Source organism: Rhinoraja longicauda, chromosome 32 (assembly GCF_053455715.1).
Source record: "Rhinoraja longicauda isolate Sanriku21f chromosome 32, sRhiLon1.1, whole genome shotgun sequence".
NCBI classification, from domain to species: Eukaryota; Metazoa; Chordata; class Chondrichthyes; order Rajiformes; family Arhynchobatidae; genus Rhinoraja; species Rhinoraja longicauda.
In genome coordinates this window covers 28,746,551-28,769,783 of record NC_135984.1, presented here as the reverse complement: position 1 = coordinate 28,769,783, position 23,233 = coordinate 28,746,551, and the positions used below count along the sequence as shown (strand labels likewise).

The 23,233-nt window shown below is 44.9% G+C and overlaps 1 protein-coding gene across 3 annotated transcripts in view; it reads right to left on the bottom strand.

Annotated features, from left to right (window-relative positions):
• Positions 1 to 23,233, bottom strand: part of prdm10 (PR domain containing 10) — a 220,397-nt gene that overhangs the window by 142,402 nt on the left and 54,762 nt on the right. For all 3 annotated transcript variants that reach the window (XM_078426637.1, XM_078426635.1, XM_078426636.1), the window contains exons 2-4: positions 15,533 to 15,699; positions 1,894 to 2,058; positions 1,207 to 1,266 (exon numbers count right to left, since the gene is read on the bottom strand). In XM_078426637.1, coding sequence (XP_078282763.1) covers positions 1,207 to 1,266; positions 1,894 to 2,058; positions 15,533 to 15,622 — 315 coding nt within the window. In that variant the 5' untranslated portion in view covers positions 15,623 to 15,699. The remainder of the gene's footprint in view (positions 1 to 1,206; positions 1,267 to 1,893; positions 2,059 to 15,532; positions 15,700 to 23,233) is intronic.

Sequence of the window (23,233 nt, the reverse complement as noted above, 5' to 3'; positions counted from 1 at the left end):
ATTCCTTCTCTCCAGAGATGCTACCTATCTCGCTTTTATTCCAGCTATTTGTGTCTATCTTTAGAACGTTTATAAAGTTGTACTGGATGAAATTATAATGAATTAAAATGAATATAAACAAATATTAAACCCGTTGGCAGTGACTAGAGTAACCGACAGCGCAATACATACAATAGAACGTGATTATCTAAATACCAACGCAACTTGTTCCTGTGACATTTGCATCAAGTGGCACATATGTAAGTCGAGAAGATTCTGGAAGGCCCGAGGTCACAGTGAAGGGGCCAAAATAAAAGTGTGGGAAGGAACTGTAGATGCTGGTTTAAACTGAAGACAGACACTAAAATGCTGGAGTATCACAGAAGGACAGGCAGCATCACTGGAGAGAAGGAATGGGTGACCTTTCAGGTCGAGACCCTTCTTTACACCCTTCTTCTGTTCTAAAGAAGGGTCTCAACCTAAAACGTCACAAATGCATTTTATGTCTATCTTCAGGCCCAAATAAAACTCATTACTGTGATTCAAACCACAAAATGATGGAGAAGAAAGTTATGGAAATTTAAAATTTGCAGATTTTTCAGAGTTCTAAGGTCATTGAATGAAAACGTGAACAATGTTTCCTTCTCTGATCATGCTGACTGATTTGCTAAACAGTCCCATATATTATTGTTTTTATTTTAAATATGGAGGAGACAATCAAGCTCAGGGATCCTTCACTCGCCAGTCAAAATATAGATTGGCTCCACCATCCTGCCCCTGAGAGCAGAGGGCAAGGCCTGTGCTCCAACCTGTTGCAGTGGACAGAGCAGACACTGCTATAAAGAATTTAGACACAAAATGCTGGAGTAACTCAGTGACTCAATGAAGTCTGATCAATGGTCACGATCCAAAACGTCACTTTACCTTTTCTCCAAAGATGCTGCATGACCCGCTGAGTTACTCCAGCATTTTGTGTCTGTCTTTGGTGTAAACCAGCACCTGCAGTTCCTTCTTACACTGCTCCATGTATACCATGTATATGTATAAGGGCATAGAGGGATCTCATCCCCACCGCACCATACATAATGCACACAAAGTTACCTGTCCAAACTACAACAACTTGCACATGGACACTACCACCACCCCTCAACTTAGTGATCAAAGAGCTCCCATCAGTAAGAGGTCTGTTAATTTAAAGCAGAGAAATGATCAAAATAGCCTTTGTACCTGCTGGGTGGTTGTGTCCTGTTGAATGTATGCGACCTGGGATTGATCTGTAAAAACGGCCTTCAAGGGGTGGGGGGAAAAAGAGGACATTACACCAGATGATAATTATCACTGATCACAATTACACAGATCTCTTACTGCCCAATGTTCCCAGCACCTACCCCCAGAAGAAATACTTCCAGGCAAACTATTCCAACATTTATTGAGCTTGATTTGTGTAGTAATAACTTTCAAAGGAATGTTATTACACAGCTGTTGACATTGTGCTATATAGGAAAACGTTACAATGTGATAATCCACAGGCCAACATTTGATCCCAGATGTTCAAGAGGAGCCATTAACTAGCATCGCAGACGCGGGTTTAATGGTATCATAAGATGGAAGGACACTGCTTTACTATATATCACGTTCATTTGGATAAATGTCCAGAATCCTCACAATTAAAGATAAAATGATAACTCATTAACACATCCAGGGAGATGCAATTCCAGTGTTCCCATATCACATCCCATTTAGAACGTGGATGCTTGGCCAGGAAATGGGCAGTCAGCAAGTCTCCTAATCATTGCTGGGCAGAGTACTCCATCCACTCCTACCCCCTGGCTCAAGGTGGATTGTACCAACCTTTAAAGCCTCAAAGAACATTCAACTGCCACACAACCAGAGGCACTAAAATGACCAGCTTACCTGTGTCCCGTCGGCTTGGTGAATGTACACCAGGGTGTGTTCTGCCCCATCTACAGAGGTGTAGGATGTCCCATCGGCTGCATACACCACTTGTTGGGATAGTCGGTCCTGTTCATCTGTGTAAACAATCTGAGCAACTGTACTGCTCTCCGGAACAAAATGTACCTAAGGAATAAAAATATCAGTTCTAAGAAATCTTAGGACACAAAGAAAACCTCAATTTGTCACCAACTAAAGCCATTCATTCAAAGCTCAAACCCAAATCTCCTCCTATTGAGGATCTATGAGTTGTTTGTGTTGAAATGGTAACACGATGATAAACAATAAAAGGGAAAAAAACATGACGACTAACAAGCCCCAGAAAGTAGAAGGTTTAAGAGGGACTCCAGGGGCGACTTTTTCATTCAGAGGATAGTCTGTATCTGGAATGAGCTACCAGAGGAAGCAAACAAAGCAGATATAATTACAACCTTTACAAGACATTTGGGCAGAACTATGGATAGGAAGAGTTTAGAAGGATATTGGCCAAATACAGGTAAATGGGATTTCCCAAAATGCCAAGTTGGTCAACATGGACAAGGCATAGTTCTATGACTCTCTAACACTTAGCATTTCCAAATGAGACGATGAGCACAGAATTGTGAATAGTGTGAAGTTATGAGAATAAGAGTTGAACATCCTCCTGCAAGAGAACCAATTTACAATAAACCCCCTTTGTGGTGAAATCTTCCATCACTAATTCAAAGACAAATCCATCAAAAAACAATCACAGCAACTCAATGTGCAACACCCAATGAATGACCTGTTCAAGTTTTTGATCGAGCCATATTTGTGTTTTACAACTATTATTTTAAAATCCTTGTAGATCAACCACATTTATCTCTGTCAATATAACCTTCACCGCATATCTTATGCTTGATACACTTTCTACCAGGTAGTCCAGTCCGGGATTTGAATAGGACTGCAGCCACTGATAATAGCCTGCTCGTTCCTTTTCAATTTGTGCGTTGCGCTGTTCAGTATCAGTCATGGTGCGGGAGGCATAAGCAATGGGTCTGTGGCCTTTACCATCATTCTGCAGACAGGCTGCTCCCAGTCCGTATTGGGAGGAGTCGCAAGTTAAAGTGACAGGTAGCTTGACATCGAAGTAAGCGAGCATTGGAGTGTAGGGCATCTGTTGCTTGAGAGCGTCAAACGCCCTCTGCTGGTGTTCGTGCCAGGACCAGGTTGTATCTTTGTGAATCAGTTGCCTTAGAGGGGCTGAAAGTTCATTGAAGTTTGGGATGAATTTTCCCAAGTAGTTTACCAGGCCAAGAAACCGTTATAATACTGTCACGTCCGTGGGTACTGGCAGCTGGATAATAGCCATGGTTTTCGAGGGGTCTGGTTTGAGACCATTGCTAGTGAATACATGACCTACATAGGTCACCGTTAACCCGGAACCTGCATTTTTGGGGGTAAACTTGAGGTGGATTGCTCTGGCACGGTCCAGAACCAGCTTTAAGTTTGTGTCGTGCTCTCGAACGTTCTGTACGGCGACTAGGATGTCACCTACAATAATGGCACATGGGTATCTGGCAAACAATTGCTCCATGGTGCGTTGGAACACCTCACTAGCTCAGTTTATTCCAAATGGCATGCATAAAAATCTGTAGCGTCCGACAGGTGTGTCGTACGTGGTCAACATGGAAGATGTGGAATCTGCCGGAATCTTTGCAAGTAGGACTGAGAATACCGTTGCTTTTCCCAGGTGTGCCGCGACTTCTTCCACTGAGCGCATCGGGTGGTGTGGCCGTTTAATGGCAGTGTTTAAATCCTTGGGATTGATGCAAATTCGTATTTCATCTGTGTTTTTCTTGGTTGCTGCAACCATGGTCGAGACCCAGGCAGATGGAACATTGATAGGGGCAATCACACCCAGAGTTTCCATCCTGGTAAGTTCGTTCTGAATGCAGTCTCGCATGGCATGCGGGACTCGGTGAGGGGCGCGGACAACTGGCGTGTAGCTGGTGATACCACACCTGGAGTATTATGTGCAGTTTTATTCTCCAAATTTGAGGAAGGACATTCTTGCTATTGAGGAAGCGCAGCATAGGTTCACGAGGTTAATTCCCGGGATGGCTGGACTGTCGTATGTTGAAAGAATGGAGCGACTGGGCTTGTATACACTGGAATTTAGAAGGATGAGAGGGGATCCTATTGAAACATATCAGATTATTAAGGGATTGGACACGCTAAAGGCAGGAAACATGGTCCCGATATTGTGGGAGTGCAGAACCAGGGGCCATAGTTTAAGAATAAGGGGTTGGCAATTTAGAACGGAGACGAGGAAAAACTTTTTTCACCGAGAGCGTTATGAATCTGTGGAATTCTCTGCCTCAGAAGGCAGCGGAGGCCGATTTTCTGGATGCTTTCAAGAGAGTTAGATAGAGCTCTCAAAGATAGCGGAGTCAAGGGATATGGGGAGAAGGCAGGAACGGGGTACTGATTGTGGTTGATCAGCCATGTTCACAGTGAATGGCGGTGCTGGCCTAAAAGGCCGAATGGCCTACTCCTGCACCTATTGTCTATTATCCAATATCCCTCCAAACGTGTCCTATCCATGTACCTGTCTAACTGTTTATCAAAAAATGGAATAGTTGCAGTCTCAACTACCTCCTCTGGCAGCTTGTTCCATACACCCACCACCCTTTGTGTGAAAAGGTTACCCGATTAAATCTTTTCCCCTTCACCGTGAACCTATGTCCTCTGGTCCTTGATTCTCCTACTCTGGGAAGGCTCTCATCTCAGCGCATCTATCCGATCTATTCCTCTCATGGTTTTGTACACCTCTATAAGATCACTCCTCATCCTTCTGCGCTCCAAGGAATAGAGACCCAGCCTACTCAACCTCTCCCTATAGCTCACACCCTCTAGTCCTGGCAACATCCTCGTAAATCTTTTCTGAATCCTTTCAAGCTTGACAATATCTTTCCTATAACATGATGTCCAGAACTGAACACAATATTCCAAATGCGATCTAACCAACGTCTTATACAACTGCAACATGACCTCCCAACTTTTATACTCAATACTCTGACTGGTGACGGCCAATGTGCCAAAAGCCTTTTTGACCACCTTATCCACCTGCGACTCGACCTTTAATAATAATGTTTTATATTCCTTTATTCGTCCCACACTGGGGAAATTTATAGTGTTACAGCAGCAAAGTGGATAGTAAGAGAGCAAGAGATCATTCATTATAAATAAGAGATACATAAATTGTCATCAGTTTTCTGTGTGTTCTTAGCTGTTATTGTTGACTCGTCTGCTGGGAGCAGTGCTGGTTGTGCAGTCTCACAGCAGCGGGAAGGAAGGACCTCCTATATCTCTCCTTCACACACTTGGGGTAAAGGAGTCTGTCACTGAAGGAGCTACTCAGTGCAGTGACAGTGTCCTGCATGGGGTGGGAGTCGTTGTCCAGCAGCTATGTTTGCCATCATCCTCCTCTCTCCCACCACCTGCACTTAGTCAAAGGGGCAACCCAGGACCGAGCTGGCCTTCCTGACCAGCTTGTCGAGTCTCTTCCCTTCCGCCGTTGAGATGCTGCTGCTGCTCCAGCAGACCACTCCATAGAAAATGGCCGATGCAACCACTGTGTTGTAGAAGGTCCTTAGGAGTGTCCCCTGCATTCCAAAGGACCTGAGTCTCCTTAGCAGATAAAGTTTGCTCTGGTCCTTTCTGTATAGCGCATCGGTGTTTTCAGGCCAGTCCAGTTTATTGTTGAGGTAGACACCCGGGTACTTATAAGAATCCACCTTCTCGATGTCCATTCCCTGGATGTTCACCGGTGTCGGAGGGACCTGGCTGCGCCTGCGGAAATATACCACCATCTCCCTGGTTTTCCCCGCGTTGATCCGGAGGCAGTTCCACTGGCACCAGGAATCATGCACCTGCACTCCAAGATCCCTCTGCTCTACAACACTACCCAGAGGCCTACTATTTACCGTATAAGTCCTGCCCTTGTTAGACATCCCAAAATGCAACGCCTCGCACTTCTCTGTATGAAATTCCATCAACTATTCCTCCTCCCACTTGGCCAATCGATCCAGATCCTGCTGCAAACTTTCACAGCCATCTTCACTATCTGCAAAATCACTCACTTTTGTATCATCAGTAAACTTGCTAATCTTGCCCTGTATGTTCACATCCAAATCATTGATGTAGATGCCAAACAGTAACGGGCCCAGCACCGAACCCTGAGGCACACCACTAGTCACAGGCCTCCAGTCTAAGAAGCAACCTTTCACCGTTACCCTCTGCTGCCTTCCATGGAGCCAATTTGCTCTCCATTCAGCTCTCTCTCCTTGGATCCCATGCGATCTAACATTCCAGAGCAGCCTTGTTGAATGCCTTACTGAAGTCCATGTACACAACATCTACAGCTCTGCCCTCATCGACCTTTTTGGGCACGTCATCAAATAAATCAATCAGATTTGTGACACATGACCTCCCACGTACAAAACCATGCTGACTATCCCGAATCAGCCCTTGCCCATCCAAATGCCTGTATAACCTACCAGAATACTCTCTGGTAACTTTCCAACTACAGATGTTAAGCTCACCGGCCTATAATTCCCAGCATTTTCCCAGCAGCCCTTCTTGAAAAGAGGCACAACATTTGCCACTCTCCAGTCTTCCAGCACCTCTCCTGTATTTAAGGACAACTTATAAATTTCAACCAGGGCTCCCGCAATTTCCTCTCTAGTTTCCCGCTATGTCCTCGGATATATCTGATTAGGCACTGGAGATTTGCCTATCTTCATGCACGATAGTACCTTCAGTACTTCTTCGATGGTAACACTGACCCCTCTCAAGACACTTCCATTGACAGCCCCAAGTTCCACCAATGTACTGTCCTTCTCCTTGGTAGGAGAGTATTTCTCCCCAGGGCCTGAAGGTCTGCATCCCAGAGTACACAAGCAGGTGGCCCTAGAAATCATGGATGCATTGGTGATGCATTTTCCAATGTTCTCTCGACACTGAATCAGTTCCTGTGGACTGGAGGGTATCCAATGTAACCTCACTTTTTAAGAAAGGAGGGAGAGAGAAAATGGGGAATTATAGACCAGTTAGGCTTACATCAGTAGTGGGGAAGATGCTCGAGTCGATTGCTAAAGATGTTATGGCAGCGCATTTGGAAAGCAGTGACAGGATCGGTCAAAATCAACATGGATTTATGAAGGGGAAATCATGCTTGACTAATCTTCTGGAATTTTTTGAGGATGTAACAAGTAGAATGGATAAGGGAGAGCCAGTGGATGTGGTGTATCTGGACTTTCAAAAAGCCTTTGACACGGTCCCACACAAGAGATTAGTGTGCAAAATGAGAGCACATGGTATTGGGGGTAGGGTATTGACATTGTCTCGACCCGAAACGTCACCCATTCCTTCTCTCCCGAGATGCTACCTGACCTGCTGAGTTACTCCAGCATTTTGTGAATAAATTGATAAAGAACTGGTTGGCAGACAGGAAGCAAAGGGTAGGAATTAACGGGTCCTTTTCAAAATGGCAGGCAGTGACTAGTGGGGTGCCGCAAGGCTCGGTGCTGGGACCCCAGTTATTTACAACATATATTAATGATTTAGACAAGGGAATTACATGTGACACAAAGCTGGGTGGCAGTGTGATCTGCGAGGAGGATGCTATGTGGCTGCAGGGTGACTTGGATAGGTTGGGTGAGTGGGCAGATGCATGACAGATGCAGTATAATGTGGATAAATGTGAGGTTATGCACTTTGGTGGCAAGAACAGGAAGGCAGATTATTATCTGAATGGTGTCAGATTAGGAAAAGGGGGGTTGCAATGAGACCTGGGTGTGCTTGTATATCAGTAAGCATGCAGGTACGGCAGGCAGTAAAGAAAGCTAATGGCATTTGGCCTTCATTACGAGATGATTTGAGTTTAGGAGCAAGGAGGTCCTACTGCAATTGTACAGGGGCCTGGTCTCCTAATTTGAGGAAGGACATTATTGCTATTGAGGGAGTGCAGTGTAGGTTCACCAGGTTAATTCCCGGGATGGCCGGACTGACATATGATGAAAGAATGAGTCGACTGGGCTTGTTGCAGGTTAGATGCAGGAAAAGTTTCCGATGTTGGGGGAGTCCAGAACCAGGGGTCACAGTTTAAGAATAAGGGGTTGCTCATTTAGGACTGAGATGAAGAAAAACTTCTTCACCCAGAGAGTTGTGAATTTGTGGAATTCTCTGCCACAGAAGGCAGTGGGGGCCAATTCACTGGATGTTTTCAAGAGAGAATTAGATTTAGCTCTTAGGGCTAAAGGAATCAAGGGAAAAATCAGGAACGGGTTACTGATTTTAGATGATCAGCCATGATCATATTGAATAGCAGAGCTGGCTCTATAGACCGAATGGCCTACTCCTGCACATATTTTTCTATGCTTCTATGTTTCTATCATCCCTTCCTTGTTCCTCAACTCCACCCATAGGCCTCACTAGACAAACCGTCTGTAATGTCACCTCTGACCACCACTGTGACATCCTCCTTAGCCAACAATGCAACCCCCCTCATCTTTTTCCCTCACCCCTGTCTCTCCTGAAGCTATTGTACCCAGGAACATTGACCTGCCAGACCTGCCAGTCCTGCCCCTCCCTTAGTCACGGCTACAACGTCCCAGTCGCTCGTACCTATCCATGCCCTAAGCTCATCTGCCTTACCCGTCAGACCCCTTGCATTAAAATACGTGCAGTAAAACCAACCCTCCTTCATCGCTCTGTCTTTCACCTGCCTACTCTGTCCACTAACCTTTCCCACACCACCCTCCATATCAACTTCTAGCCTCTCACGTGCCTCTATCCTGTTCGACATCCTACCCCTGACAATGTTTCCCCCTCTACCCTCAAGCTCTGTGCCGAACAACTGGCTACACAGTTGCCGATCTACACAGACATTTTCAATCCGTCCCTGCAAACCTGCGCTGTCCTTGCCTGTTTCAAAGTCTCCACTATTGTTCCACTACCCAAAAAGCTAAGGATTACTGGTTTTAATGACTACAGGCGTGTTGCACTGACCTCTGTAATCATGAAAACCCTTGAAAGACGAGCTGGCCCACCTGAATAATATCACAAAGCCTCTGCTGGACCCCCTGCAGTTTGCATACCGGGCCAATAGATCAGTGGATGACGCAGTCAACCTAGGCCTGCACTTCATCCTCCAGCAGCTACACCGACAGAGGAAGGATATTCTTGCTATGGAGGGCGTGCAGCGTAGGTTCACTAGGTTAATTCCCGGAATGGCGGGACTGTCGTATGTTGAAAGGCTGGAGCGATTGGGCTTGTATACACTGGAATTTAGAAGGATGAGGGGGGATCTTATTGAAACATATAAGATAATTAGGGGATTGGACACATTAGAGGCAGGAAACATGTTCCCAATGTTGGGGGAGTCCAGAACCAGGGGCCACAGTTTAAGAATAAGGGGTAGGCCATTTAGAACGGAGATGAGGAAGAACTTTTTCAGTCAGAGAGTGGTGAAGGTGTGGAATTCTCTGCCTCAGAAGGCAGTGGAGGCCAGTTCGTTGGATGCTTTCAAGAGAGAGCTGGATAGAGCTCTTAAGGATAGCGGAGTGAGGGGGTATGGGGAGAAGGCAGGAACGGGGTACTGATTGAGAGTGATCAGCCATGATCGCATTGAATGGCGGTGCTGGCTCGAAGGGCTGAATGGCCTACTCCTGAACCTATTGTCTATTGTCTATTGTCTATTGGAACCTTTGCAAGGATTTTGTTTGTGGATTTTAGATCTGCATTCAACACCATTGTGCCAGAGCTACTACACTCCAAACTCTCCCAGTTAACTGTGCCTGAACCCCTCTGTCAGTGGATCACCAACTTCCTGACGGACAGAAGCAGCATGTGAGGCTGGGAAAGCACAGCTCGTACCCGCAGACCCTCAGCATAGGAGCACCGCAAGGCTGTGTACTCTCCCCTCTCCTTTACTCCCTCTACACCAACGACTGCACCTCCACAGACTCCTCAGTCAACCTTCTCAAGTTTGCGGACGACACAACCCCGATTGGACTGATCCATGATGGGGAGGAATCTGCCTACAGACAGGAAATGACACAGCTAGCTAGCATCCTGGTGCCATCGCAACAACTTGGAGCTCAATGCTCTTACGACAGTGGAACTAATTATAGACTTTCGAAGAACTACCCCTCTCCTCCCCCCACTCACCATCAACAACACTTAAGTTCCTTGGAAACATCATCTCCAGGGACCTTAAATGGGAGGCCACCATCTCTGACCCCTCTCACCCTGGCCACAAACTCTTTGAAGCACTTCCCTCTGGAAGGCGACTCCAGACTGTCAAAGCAGCCGCAGTCAGACATAAAAACAACTTTTTTCTACGAGCAGTAGCTCTACTCAACAGATAAAAGTCTGTCACCTCCTTTTGCTCTGGTATTTTATTTTATTCTTCACCTGTTTAAATGAGGTTTTATTTTTAATTGTCTATCGTGTTGTTATCTTTGGGAGCAAAGCACAAAGGCAAATTCTTTGTATGTATACGCATTTGGCTAATAAAATGTATTCAATGCAACATTGAAAAAGGTTATTATTTTTATTTATCTGCATTAATGACCTCAACAGTGTAAGCAATAGTTTTTAGATTTGCAGATAACACAAAGCTTGGCAGTATTGTATACTGCCAGAAAGACAGGAAGGTATATGTAGGATGGTGGGCTGGGCAGACATTAAGCAGATGAGGTTTAGAAGCGAGGGAGAGGTGATGCTTTTTGACAGGAGGCAATTTCCTTTATTGTATATAGGATTTGGCATCAAAAAGAGGAGCAATGCTTTGTGCATTCATATTCCCAGACCTGTCTGTCTGAGACCATACATTGAAAGTGGCAGAGCAGAATGAGAAAGCAGTTGATATGTTATACACAATTCAGAGCCTTTTTAACAGAGAGAGTCTATCAAAGTGTCCAATTCAGGTCACCACAGTACAGTAAGAATAAAATAGCGTTGGAGAGGGTCCAGGGATGTTTTCTGGAATGGGGAACTGCAGTTATGAGATATGCTGGAACAGTACTTTTTCCTCAAGAGAACAGATTTGATACATGTTGAAAATGTAGTCAGACGTGAATTGTAGAAAGCTGTTGCCTTGAATGATGGGGCCAAGGGTTAGAGGTCATCTATATAAAGAGTGAAAGAATGAGGAGTGTCACATGGAAATGTTTATTTATACACAACTCGTGGTTTTGTGGCTGGAATCTATTCCAGATGTTATGGAGGCAGGTTCTACTTCTTCCTCAAAATTGGATAAATATATATTGAAGAAAAGTATGCAAGGCAATGGAGAGGCAGGGCATTGAACTAACAGTTGCTCTGAAAGACTGTCAGCACACACATCATGGACTGAATGGCCTCCTCCTTTGCTGCACTCATCACCATAGAATAGAGGTAATTCGAAGAAATAGTGAGTAATTAGGGTTATGCAAAGCTCTGTGGAGGAGGGCCACAGTATTGGGTCCTTCTGCTGCTGGACATTGGGGGGCAGAGTGTGGTGGAGATGCCCCTGGGAAGGGATTTCAAGCCGGGGGGGCCACATGAGTGGCAAAGGTGTGTGGGGAAAAATTGTGCAAACACTACGAACGACAAATTGAACGTATGTATAGCCTCCAAGAATGTCGGAATAATTTTTTGCACAGTTCCTGTATTGAACGTATTTTTGTGTCGGAAAGAACTGCAGATGCTGGTTTAAATCGACGGTAGACACAAAATGGTGGAGTAACTCATCGGGACAGGCAGCATCTCTGGAGAGAAGGAATGCATGACGTATCGGGTCGAGACCCATCGGTTTTTGATTTTAAAAATAAACAACTCGGATGCATATTTAAATGGGTTGATTAGTAAGTTTGCAAACAACATCAAAATTGATCAATCGCAGACAATGTGGAGGGCTGTCAAAATATGCAGAGGGATATAGATCAGCTACAGAAATGTGCAGAGCAATGGCAAATGAAATTGAATCCGAGCAAGTGTGAGGTGTTGCACTTCGGATGGGGAAAGTGTACGGTTAACGGCTAGACAGTGGGGTAAATGAACAGTGGGACCTTGGGATCCCTGAAATTACAGTGCCCTCCATAATGTTTGGGACAAAGACCCATCATTTATTTATTTGTCTCTGTACTCCACAATTTGAGATTTGTAAAAAAAATCACGTGTGGTTAAAGTACATATTGTCAGATTTTTTAAAAGGCCCTTTTTATACATTTTGGTTTCACCATGTAAATTACAGCTGTGATAATACAGTCCCCCCATTTCAGGGCACCATAATGTTTGGGACACAGCAATGTCATGTAAATGAATGTTTAGTATTTTGTCGCATATCCTTTGCATGCAATGACTGCTTGAAGTCTGCGATTCATGGACATCACCAGTTGCTGGGTCTCTTCTCTGGTGATGCTCTGCCAGGCCTGTATTGCAGCCATCTTTAGCTGGCGGCACGGTGGCGCAGCGGTAGAGTTGCTGCCTTACAGCGAATGCAGCACCGGAGACTCAGGTTCGATCCTGACTACGGGCGCCGTCTGTATGGAGTTTGTACGTTCTCCCCGTGACCTGCGTGGGTTTTCTCCGAGATCTTCGGTTTCCTCCCACAGTCCAAAGACGTGCAGGTTTGTAGGTTAATTGACTGGGTAAAATGTAAAAATTGTCCCTGGTGTGTGTAGGACAGTGTTAATGTGCGGGGATCGCTGGGCGTCGCAGACTTGGTGGGCTGTAAGGGCCTGTTTCCGCGCTGTAGAATCTAAATCTAAAAATCTAAAAATTATGCTCGTTTTGGGGGCTAGTCCCTTCAATTTTCTCTTCAGCATAGAAAAGGCATTCTCAATTGGGTTCAGATCAGGTGATTGACGACTCATGAATTGACCATTTTTTAGCTTTGAAAAACTCCTTTGTTGCTTTAGCAGTATGTTTGGGATCATTGTCTTGCTGTAGAATAAACCGCCGGCCAATGAGTTTTGAGGCATTTGTTTGAACTTGAGCAGATAGGATGTGTCTCTACATTTCAAAATTCATTATGCTACTACCATCAGCAGTTGTATCATCAATGAAGATAAGTGAGCCAGCACCTTCAGCAGCCATACATGCCCAGGCCACAACATCCCCACCACCATGTTTCACAGATGAGGTGGTATGTTTTGGATCTTGGGCATTTCCTTCTCTCCTCCATACTTTGCTCTTGCCATCACTCTGATAGAAGTTAATCTTTGTCTCATCTGTTCACAAGACCTTTTTCCAGAACTGTGGTTGCTCTTTTAAATACTTCTTGGCAAACTGTAACCTGGCCATCCTATTTTTGTAGCTAACCAGTGGTTTACATCTTGTAGTGTTGCCTCTGTATTTCTGTTCATGAAGTGTTCTGCGGACAGTGGTCATTAACAAATCCACACCTGACTCCTGAAGAGTGTTTCTGATCTGTAGGACAGGTGTTTGGGGATTTTTCTTCCTTGGCCTGCCAGTCCCTTTGCGATTAGTAAGCTCACCAGTGCTCTCTTTCTTCTTAATGATGTTCCAAACAGTTGATTTTGGTAGGCCTAATATTTGGCTGATGTCTCTAACGGTTTTATTCTTGTTTCTCACTAATAATGGCTTCTTTGACTTTCATTGGCACAACTTTGGTCCTCATGTTGATAAACAGCAATAAAAGTTTCCAAAGTTGATGGAAAGACTGGAGGAAAAACGAGGTGCTGAGAGCTCTCTGATAACTGCATTAAGGAAGCATTTAAGCGCATCTGAACATTTACAAACGCCTCTGAAGCCATGTGTCTCAAACATTATGGTGCCATGAAATGGGGGGACATGTATAAACACAGCTGTCATTTCTACAAAGTCAAACCAAAACGTATAAAAATGGCCTTCAATAAAATCTGACAATGTGCACTTTAGCCACATGTGATTTTTTTATATTACAAATCTCAAATTGTGGAATGCAGAGGCAAATAAATAAATAATGGGTGTTTGTCCCAAACATTATGGAGGGCACTGTCGTTCCCTGAAATGATAAAAGAAGATAGAGTGATAAAGAAATCGTATGATATGCTCGCCTTCATTCGTCAGGCATTAAGTACAAGAACCAAGAAGTCACGTTGCAGCTTGACTTTAGTTAGGCTGCATTTGTAGTACTATATGCAGTTCCGGTTTCCAAATTACAGAAAGGACATAGAGGCTTTGGAGATGGTGCAGATAAGATTCATCAGAATGCTGCCTGGATTATAGAATTACCTTTAGATACAGAGTATTACCATGGTTGGGCAAACTTGGATTGTTTTGTCTGGATCATCGGAGGCTACGGAGAGACCCAATAGAAGTATATACATTTATGAGAGGCATAAACAGGGTAGGCAGTCAAAACTTTTATCCCCCGGGTTGAAATGTCACAAGACTAAAGGGCATATTCTTCAGGTGAGAGCGGCATATTTTAAAGGAGAGATGCTGAGCAAGTTTTTTTTTAAATATGCAAAGTGTTGGGTGTCTGGAACACGCTGGTGGAGGCAGATTATGATTGTGGCATTTGAGGCTTTCCAATCGTCACAGGAATATGCAGGGAATGGAGGAGTATGGATCATGTGTAGCTAGATGAGATTAGTTAACAGCATCATGTTTGGCATGGACATGGTAAGGTGAAGGGCCGGTTTCTGTGCTCCATGATAGGGTAAAGAGATATTTGTCCCTTTGAGGAGGATCTAGATCAATGAGGTATGCACTTCATGGGAAAGCTAGGTTATTCAAGGATAATAACAAGAAGCATTTCTTGATAACACACACAGTGGAAATCACAACTCTTTCTCCCAAATTAAGTGAAAATTCCAAAGCCAAGCTTGGATTTTTTTTAATAAGAAGTAGAATACTAATGGATTAAAAAATATGGTGGACAATTGTGCAGATCAACCAAATTCTAACTGAAAGGTGGAACAATGGGAGCAGAATAACCGAACGCACCCTGATGTTCCTATGAAGGTCGTTATGCACACATGGTTCCATCATTCCCCATTGCTGCTACTCATTCATTATTAAAGCTTTTGTCTTACTCAACTATCTTTAAATCATTTTTCATCAATTGATCAGAGTCAAAAGCAGAATGTCGCTGAGTGCCTTCCAAACATAGCAAAACTGGAAAGAGTTGTGGCATGCTATTCTCAGATTTCCCACACCCCACCCACCTAACACATCTTAAATATATGTGTAGGATCTATCTCAAATGTATGTGATGTACTGTATATGCTGGAATGGTGCGGAAGCTTCATTTTGTAAAGTTCTGAAGCAGAAACAATAGCAAGCTTAAATTGAGAACCTTGTAAGCTGTTCTGATTGGTGATTTGGAAACTAGATTACAGTCCTCTACTCACACATTTGATAAGCCAGTCAGTGAGTGTAACATATTTGAAGCAGATCAAATATTCGTTTGCATAAAATAATACCACCAATTCACACGTTGTCTGTGTAATGTGTTTCCCAGGTTGTACACTTTCTATTCAACAAAAACAATCTGCCTGAAGCAACACCTCAGCAACACTATTGATCGGTGATTGATCACCAGATGCGGTTATATCTAGTTTCACTGATTAGTTCCACTTACCTGGGTTGGAGTTTGATCCTGCTCTGGCGGTGTGTCCCACACAGGACTGTCAGTCTTGGACTCCATAGCTGATCCTCTGAGAAGTCTCATGCAGCACGACTGGGGAATCTTCAGTAAGTCAGGTACTGTTGTCACATATTGTTATCAGGAACGAATATAACTCAATCCTGGGAAATGGCAAATATGAAAACTTTTAATAAAAAGGTTGAATGAGCTACAGGCAAATGCAACATTTCAACATGTAGTTTACTTCAATAAGTCAGAAAGGTTTCACAAATGTGCAAACCACTGAAGGGCAAAAGCAAAAGCTCTGAATGCTCTTATCATTAATATGGGTTGTCATTTACGTCCGTCAATTCCTAGAGCAAACTCACTATTTAAAAAAAAGAAATCCATTCAAGGATTTAGATTAAGGCCGACGCATATTGATGTACAAGCAGTTCAAATAAATGTGTCATATTTTAAATCCAACCATCATGTTAAATATTGACAACCAAGAAAATGAAAAGTGATGTTTATGGCCTAAGAAGCAAACATATCGACAATGAATTTGAAATTTTTTGAAACATGGAACTGCAGATGCCAGTTGGCAAATAAAAACCACTGGAGTAACTCAGGTCAGATCCCATCTTATCAAATCTTATTGTCCTTAAAATAAAAGTGGCAAAATAGCACAATGCAGAGAGGCGGTCACTCTATGTTGGAGCTGTTACTTCAATACCACCCACTGCACACAAAAGCCTGCGCACAGTGGCATTAAGTCTTTATCATTTTTCACTTACACTGACCTGTGTATAATCATCAGTGCTAATGACATCGGGCCCCCTGCTCTTATTAAGGAACTGGCCACTCAATCTCACGACTGTTGAAGCCACGAATTATTACTATGCAGACAGCCAGTCTCATACAACCTTCACTGGATACCACTGGACACAGAATTCAGATTCAATTTGGCCTCCAGCAGATTGCAAGGCCATCCGATGCCCTGACCCAAGGAGTAGCTGTGTTGAGCAAGAAACAGCTGCTTTGTCATAAGATTAAAGTATTTGTGCTCGCAACAAACTCTCACTTGCCCATCTGACCAGATTTTCCCTGTGACTGTGTGAGTTTTCCCCCAGTGCTCTGGTTTCCATCCACATTACAAAGATATGTTGTTCATTAAGTTTAGATAGATCATAGGGAAATTAAGGGGGTAATAATGGGCATGTGCAAAATAATAGTTTACAGGGGAATGGGATTGTTCTGAGAGTCAGCATGACTGGATTGACCAAAAGGCTGCCTCCAGTATCAAAAGTAAACACAAATATGGATATTTGAAAACCAGGCCACACAGGCCAAGAACTTTCTGTGGTCTCTGTGACATTGGGTGCTTGTTCCACTGCAAGAAAGTGTTGTCATAGTCATAGTTATCTTGTACACATCCACACTAAATCCATTTAAAGAGGAAGTGATCGCATAATCATGTGGATATTAAAGCTGTGACAGGTGAACATGACTGGCTACAGTGTTGTCATATGGGTTAGGATGGCAAGGTGGTCATGATTTTTTTAAACAAACAGTTCAACCTTGAGAATGGATGATAGATTGTGGATTATTTAATGAAGCTATATGGATTATACCATCATAATGTTGGAGTGCACATCCCCCATCACTGAATGGGACTGAGAATTACTTGCTTCAGTGAGGTGAAGGAAAATTCCTCCTTGGATCCCTCTCTAAACCCCATACTCAGAGTCATCACCTTAAACCTTCTAACATGCCTTGTATACATGCTAACATGCTAAACCTTCTAATATGCCTTGTATACATGCTAACATGCTAAACCTAACATGCCTTGTATACATGCTAACATGCTAAACCTTCTAACATGCCTTGTATACATGGTAACACGCTAAACCTTCTAACATGCCTTGTATACATGCTAACATGCTAAACCTTCTAACATGCCTTGTAAACCCCATACTCATCACCTTAAACCTTCTAACATTCAGAGTAACATACTCTGCCTTGTTACCCCAAGGAAAGTACATCAAACCTATTAGTCTCTCCTCACAATGAAGTTTTCCATCTCAGGTAAGAGACTACTGAACCTTTCTCCGAAGTAGGGAATTTAGAGTAAATGAGCATTTATCCTTAGATTATGTTTGCTGCTTTTAATAAGGTGGATAAAATGGTATCTGGGATGCTCTGGTTTAGAAGTGAAAGCATAAAATACAAGAGCAGGAATTACTTGGAACAATTCAGATTTGTACATAGTAGGAAAGCTGTGATTGCTCCAAAAGGAAGCAGAGCAGATTCATAAAGAGCTGCAGAGGCTGGAAACCTTAGCTATGAGCAAAGACAGGAGTAAATGGGGCTCTTTGGGACAGAAGAGAGTAAACATGAAGTTGTTTCCCTTCGCAGATAGGTGAAAACGTCGGGGCATAGATTTAAAGTTAACGATGCAAGGATTCGAGAGCAGATTAAAATGTATTCTTCACTCAGAGTGGTAAGGATCTGGAAGTCACTGCGAGAGAGGATGGGAGGAAGCAAAAATCCTCATCATCAGTAAACAGGTATTTGGACATAAACTTGAAGAGCAGCAGCCTGCAGGGCCACAGCCTGTGAATGGGGGGGTGGCTTGAGAGCTCTCTCTCAAATCTGCACAGACTTGGTCCAAATGGCTTCCTCCTGTATCGCAAATTGTCAACCATTCTGCAGCCAAGATGGAGCACAAGCAGTAGGCCATCCATCTTGCAGGGAAGAAAGGCACAAAGGAGGCTACAAGTGTGCATTGGGATCAAAAGCATGGTGAAGCTGTTAATTACATATTTGAATGCTTTGATTTCATAAATAAACATATGGCTGAATATTGTACATCTATCAATGAAGAGACATTGAAGTTGATCACCAATGAGAAGCATTCAGCATGGGAAAAGTTAGTGCAGAGTTTATATTTGTCTTTAATCATTAGCAGTACCTCAACATAGGCATTCTGATGACACACAGGAATGGATTCTCTCATTCCAAGTAAGACGGTCTGTGGCTGGAACGCGAAGGAGTCCCGCCAAAAACTAATTGGACACGAGTTGCGTGCACTAGACGTGTTTGTTCTCTCCAATACAGCTCCCTACTCCACACCTGGTCATGGGCGTTGCCCGGCCTTAAATACCAACTCAGGTACCGACCCCGTGGTTAGCACCTCCCACACCAAGACGATGCCCTCTAGCGCCGATGGTTCGTTGTGCCCTTGGGTTGCCACCAGGTATCACCACATGACCCCCACCCCCCCCCAGAACCAGAGGCACCAAACTGGACGGGACGCCAAACGAGGCGGCCTGAACGCATAGATACAATCCCACGCCCCGGGGGCTTGCTCGGTTTGGAAGAATCTCCGGGAGCCCGGGACGGCAGACGCTCGCGACGGGGCGGTTGAGCCACATGGACTGGCTCGCTCAAGTCCACGTGGGCCGGTTTCAAACGAGCCACAGTTTCGCACCAGCCTCCCATGTCCAAATCAAATGTAGTAGTCCCGTGCCGCAGCACGTGAAAGGGACCTTCATATGGGCGCTGCAAGGGCGACCTGTGGGAGTCGTGGCGAAGAAATACGTATGGGCAGCTCATCAGCGGCAGTGGCACATGGGAAGGGGCCACTCCATGACGCGACATTGGGATGGGAGACAAGACGCCGACCTTCTCCCGCAAGTGGATCAGCACCGATGACGGGGTTCCTGGGACCCATCAGCATCAGGGACAAACTCCCCGGGGACGGTAAGCGGAGCACCATATACCAACTCCGCGAAGGACGATGACAGATCCTCCTTGGTGGCCGTCCGGATCCCCAACAGGACCCATGGCAACTCGTCCATCCACCCCGGGCCCATGAGACGAGCCTCCAGGGCTTTCAGACAGCGGTGGAACCGCTCCACCAACCCATTTGACTGGGGATGGTACGCTGTCGAGTGGTGGAGCTGCGTCCCCAACAGGTGGGCCATGGCGGACCACAGTTCGGACGTGAACTGGGTGCCCCGGTCGGACGTGATGTAAAGTGGAACGCTAAAGCGGGCAAACAAAGTTGCCACGAGGGCACAAGTGCACAACTGAGTTGAAGTGTCCATGAGCGGGATGGCCTCCGGCCACCGCGTAAAACGGTCAACCGCCGTAAGCAGGTATGAAACACCCTGGGACGGCGGCAGCGGCCCCACGATGTCCACATGTACGTGATCGAACCGCCGGCGTGGCACTGCGAAGTCTTGAACGGGCGCTCGAACGTGTCGATACACCTTTGATGTCTGGCACGGGATGCACGTCCGGGCCCAGCGAGCGACCTGCTTCCGAAGTCCGTGCCACATAAACCTTGCGGCCACCATAGCTACCCGCTCTTTGAATTTACCTACCTGCAGCAGTTGCCGCGAAGGCAGGGCAGGTGGTCGCCCATGAGCGTGAGCATCTCGCTCATGAGAGCTGAGGGCATCCGGTCGCCGAGCCCGCCCATGTTAAGGACCCGACAGGCGCGCAGCATTCAGCTAGGCCCGTAGATCCGGAACAGCAGCGTCTTGAGGCCTGTGTACTTACCCACCGCCAGCGGATTATCCAGGTAAGGAATGACCCGACCGGCCGTCTGCTGGTCAAGGGCGCTTAGCACATAGTGAAAGCGGGTCTCATCAAAACCGTCGGCTGCAAGTTCCAAAATGTAGGTAGCTTCAGGGATACCGCGTTGAGTTCGGCCTCGTCAGCTTGTGGGCGGCAGCGGCAGAATGCATTTTCTTTTCAAATTTCCCCTCCAGGATTACCTTCCTGGGCGTCGAGGTCACCAATGTGGCGGGAACGCAAAGGAGTCCCGCCAAAAACTAATCGGACACGAGTTGCGTGCACTAGACGTGTTTATTCTCTCCAATACAGTTCCCTACTCCACACCTGGTCACGGGCGTTGCCCGGCCTTAAATACCAACTCAGGTACCGACCCTGTGGCTAGCGCCTCCCACACCAAGACGACGCCCTCTAGAGCCAATGGTTTGTTGTGCCCTTGGGTTGCCACCAGGTGTCACCACAGCTGCATGATTTGGTCTCCAACTTCCACAAGGCTGTGCACCATCACATATGGACATTCCCAGAGGTTTGCATTACGTGCAATGCATTTAATCTCAAACAGGGAAGAAATTATTTCATGCTTTTTTTCTGTCGTATTGCACTTACAATGAAAATATACAACATCTCTGGCCAGGAGCATCTAGATTTCTACAACTTATTATGGAAAACGCTTTGTGAATTCTGTTCGTGCATCAACATGGCCAAAAGGTGAAGATCATTACCATACTGCGATACTGATTGAAAATTCTGGCCCAGAGTGCTTTGGTGCAGGTCAATGGTTAACAATGGATGATCTCTACATCAACATCACCTTTATTTTTGATGATAGTCGTTAAGATTCAATATTAGATGCCTAAGGCTGACAGTCTTCTGAATAGTATCAGTGTTGCACGCCTTCCTCGTTTCCTCCCCATTCCTTTGATATCCTAAAATTGCTGAATCATAGTACACTGGAACAAAAGATGATATTTACTGGCAGCTTTCCAGTCTTCTATCCGATTATTCTTCCTGTCACCGATTGAAACTTTTTCAGTTGCTGAATAACATTTTGGAGCAGCAGGCTCTTTGCAAAAAGCAGTCAAGCACATCACCATGACTGTCAATCATCAAAACAACTTGCCCAAGCATGCAGCAGAGCAGGTTGAGTACTCAATGCAATCGTCACATGTAATGAAAACCTTGTAACGCTCAGAATATACCATCTCGATTCCATTAATACACAGATAAAATGGTTGACAAAGAACACCGAACATCTAACATCTAACACAGTTTTAAACTTCACAGAGAAATGCTGCACAATTAAAATCAGGTGACATGTGGGTTAGGATATACAAGTACAACGTAACTATCGCAGCAAATAAATTCTGTTATTTAGCACCTTTGGATTTAGTGAAACATCACAGGGTGCTGCAGTGGACTCTGACATTAAGACAAAGAACAATGGAGCAGGTTTCACATAACCTTAGGCAGGTAGTTGGATTTTATAAAGGAGAAAAGACAACCTTTGGAAAAATAAATCTGGAGGCTCAGGACTTCTCATGCAAAGCCTGATCAAGGATGACTTGAAGTGATTAATGGGACCTTGTGTGGTGACTATGGGCTCTTTGACACATGGGCTCAGTCACTTCAACAGAACTCAATAGCTTCAGGGCGCTCCTGATGATCATCACAATGTTTTCAATACCATCTGGAATGTTCCTTCTCCACATGGAGCAGAAATGGGCTAGAAATTCCCAAGAGACAATGGGAATGCTGCACATCAACAAGGCTTTCAGAATCAGAATAGCCTTTATTGTCATCCAAAAAAAACAAGTCTTTTGGACGAAATTCCATTACCCACAGTCCAACACTAAGAGCAATAAAAATAAGCAATAACACACACAATCACAAACCAACACAAAACAAAAAAAAAGAAACATCCATCATCCAAAACATATCCTGAACTTTTTCTTCTAAATGCCTGGTCATCTCTTCAAGAACAAAACTTGAAAAGGTGCATCTGTTTTGGGAGTCTGGTGCTGGACATGCAGACATAGAAACATAGAAAATAGGTGCAGGAGTTGGCCATTCGGCCCTTCGAGCCAGCACCGACCGCCATTCAATATGACCATGGCTAATCATCCAAAATCAGTACTCCGTTCCAGCTTTATCCCCATATCCCTCGATTCCCTTAGCCCTAAGAGCTAAATCTAACTCTCTCTTGAAAACATCCAGTGAATTGGCCTCCACTGCGTTCTGTGGCAGATAATTCCACAGATTCACAACTCTCTTAGAGTGAAAAGGTTTTTCCTCATCTCAGTCCTAAATGGTCTACCCCTTATTCTTAAACTGTGACCCCTGGTTCTGGACTCCCCCAACATCGGGAACATTTTTCCTGCATCTACCCTGTCCAATCCTTTAAGAATTTTATATGTTTCTATAAGATCCCCTCTCATCCTATATTTCAGTAAATACCAGTCGTCGACCCATTCTTTCATCATACGTCAGTCCCGACATCCCGGGAATTAACCTGGTGAGCCTACGCTGCACTCCCTCAATAGCAATAAAGTCCTTCCTCAAATTAGGAGACTAAAATTGCACACAATACTCCAGGTGCGGTCTCACCAGGGCCCTGTACAACTGCAGTAGGACCTCATTGCTCCGAAACTCAAATCCTCTCGCAATCAAGTTGGCTCTCTTCACTGCCTGCTGTACCTGCATGCTTACTTTCAGTGACTGATGTACAACCATACCCAGGTCTCGTTGAACCTCTCCTTCTCATAATCTCTGACACCATTCAGGTAATAATCTACCTTCCTGTTCTTGCCACCTCACATTTATCCACATTACGCTGCATCTGCCATGCTTCTGCCCACTCATCCAACTTATCCAAGTCACCCTGCAGCCTCATAGCATCCTCGCAGTTCACACTGCCACCCAGCTTTGTATTATCCCCAAACTTAGAGATGTTACATTTAAATTCCCTCGTCTAAATCGTTTATATTGTAAACTGGGGTCCCAGCACTGAGCCTTGTGGCACCCCACTAGTCACTGCCTGCCATTCTGAAAAGGACCCGTTAATTCCTACTCTTTGCTTCCTGTCTGCCAACCAGTTCTCTATCCATGTCAATACCCTACCTCCCAATACCTTGT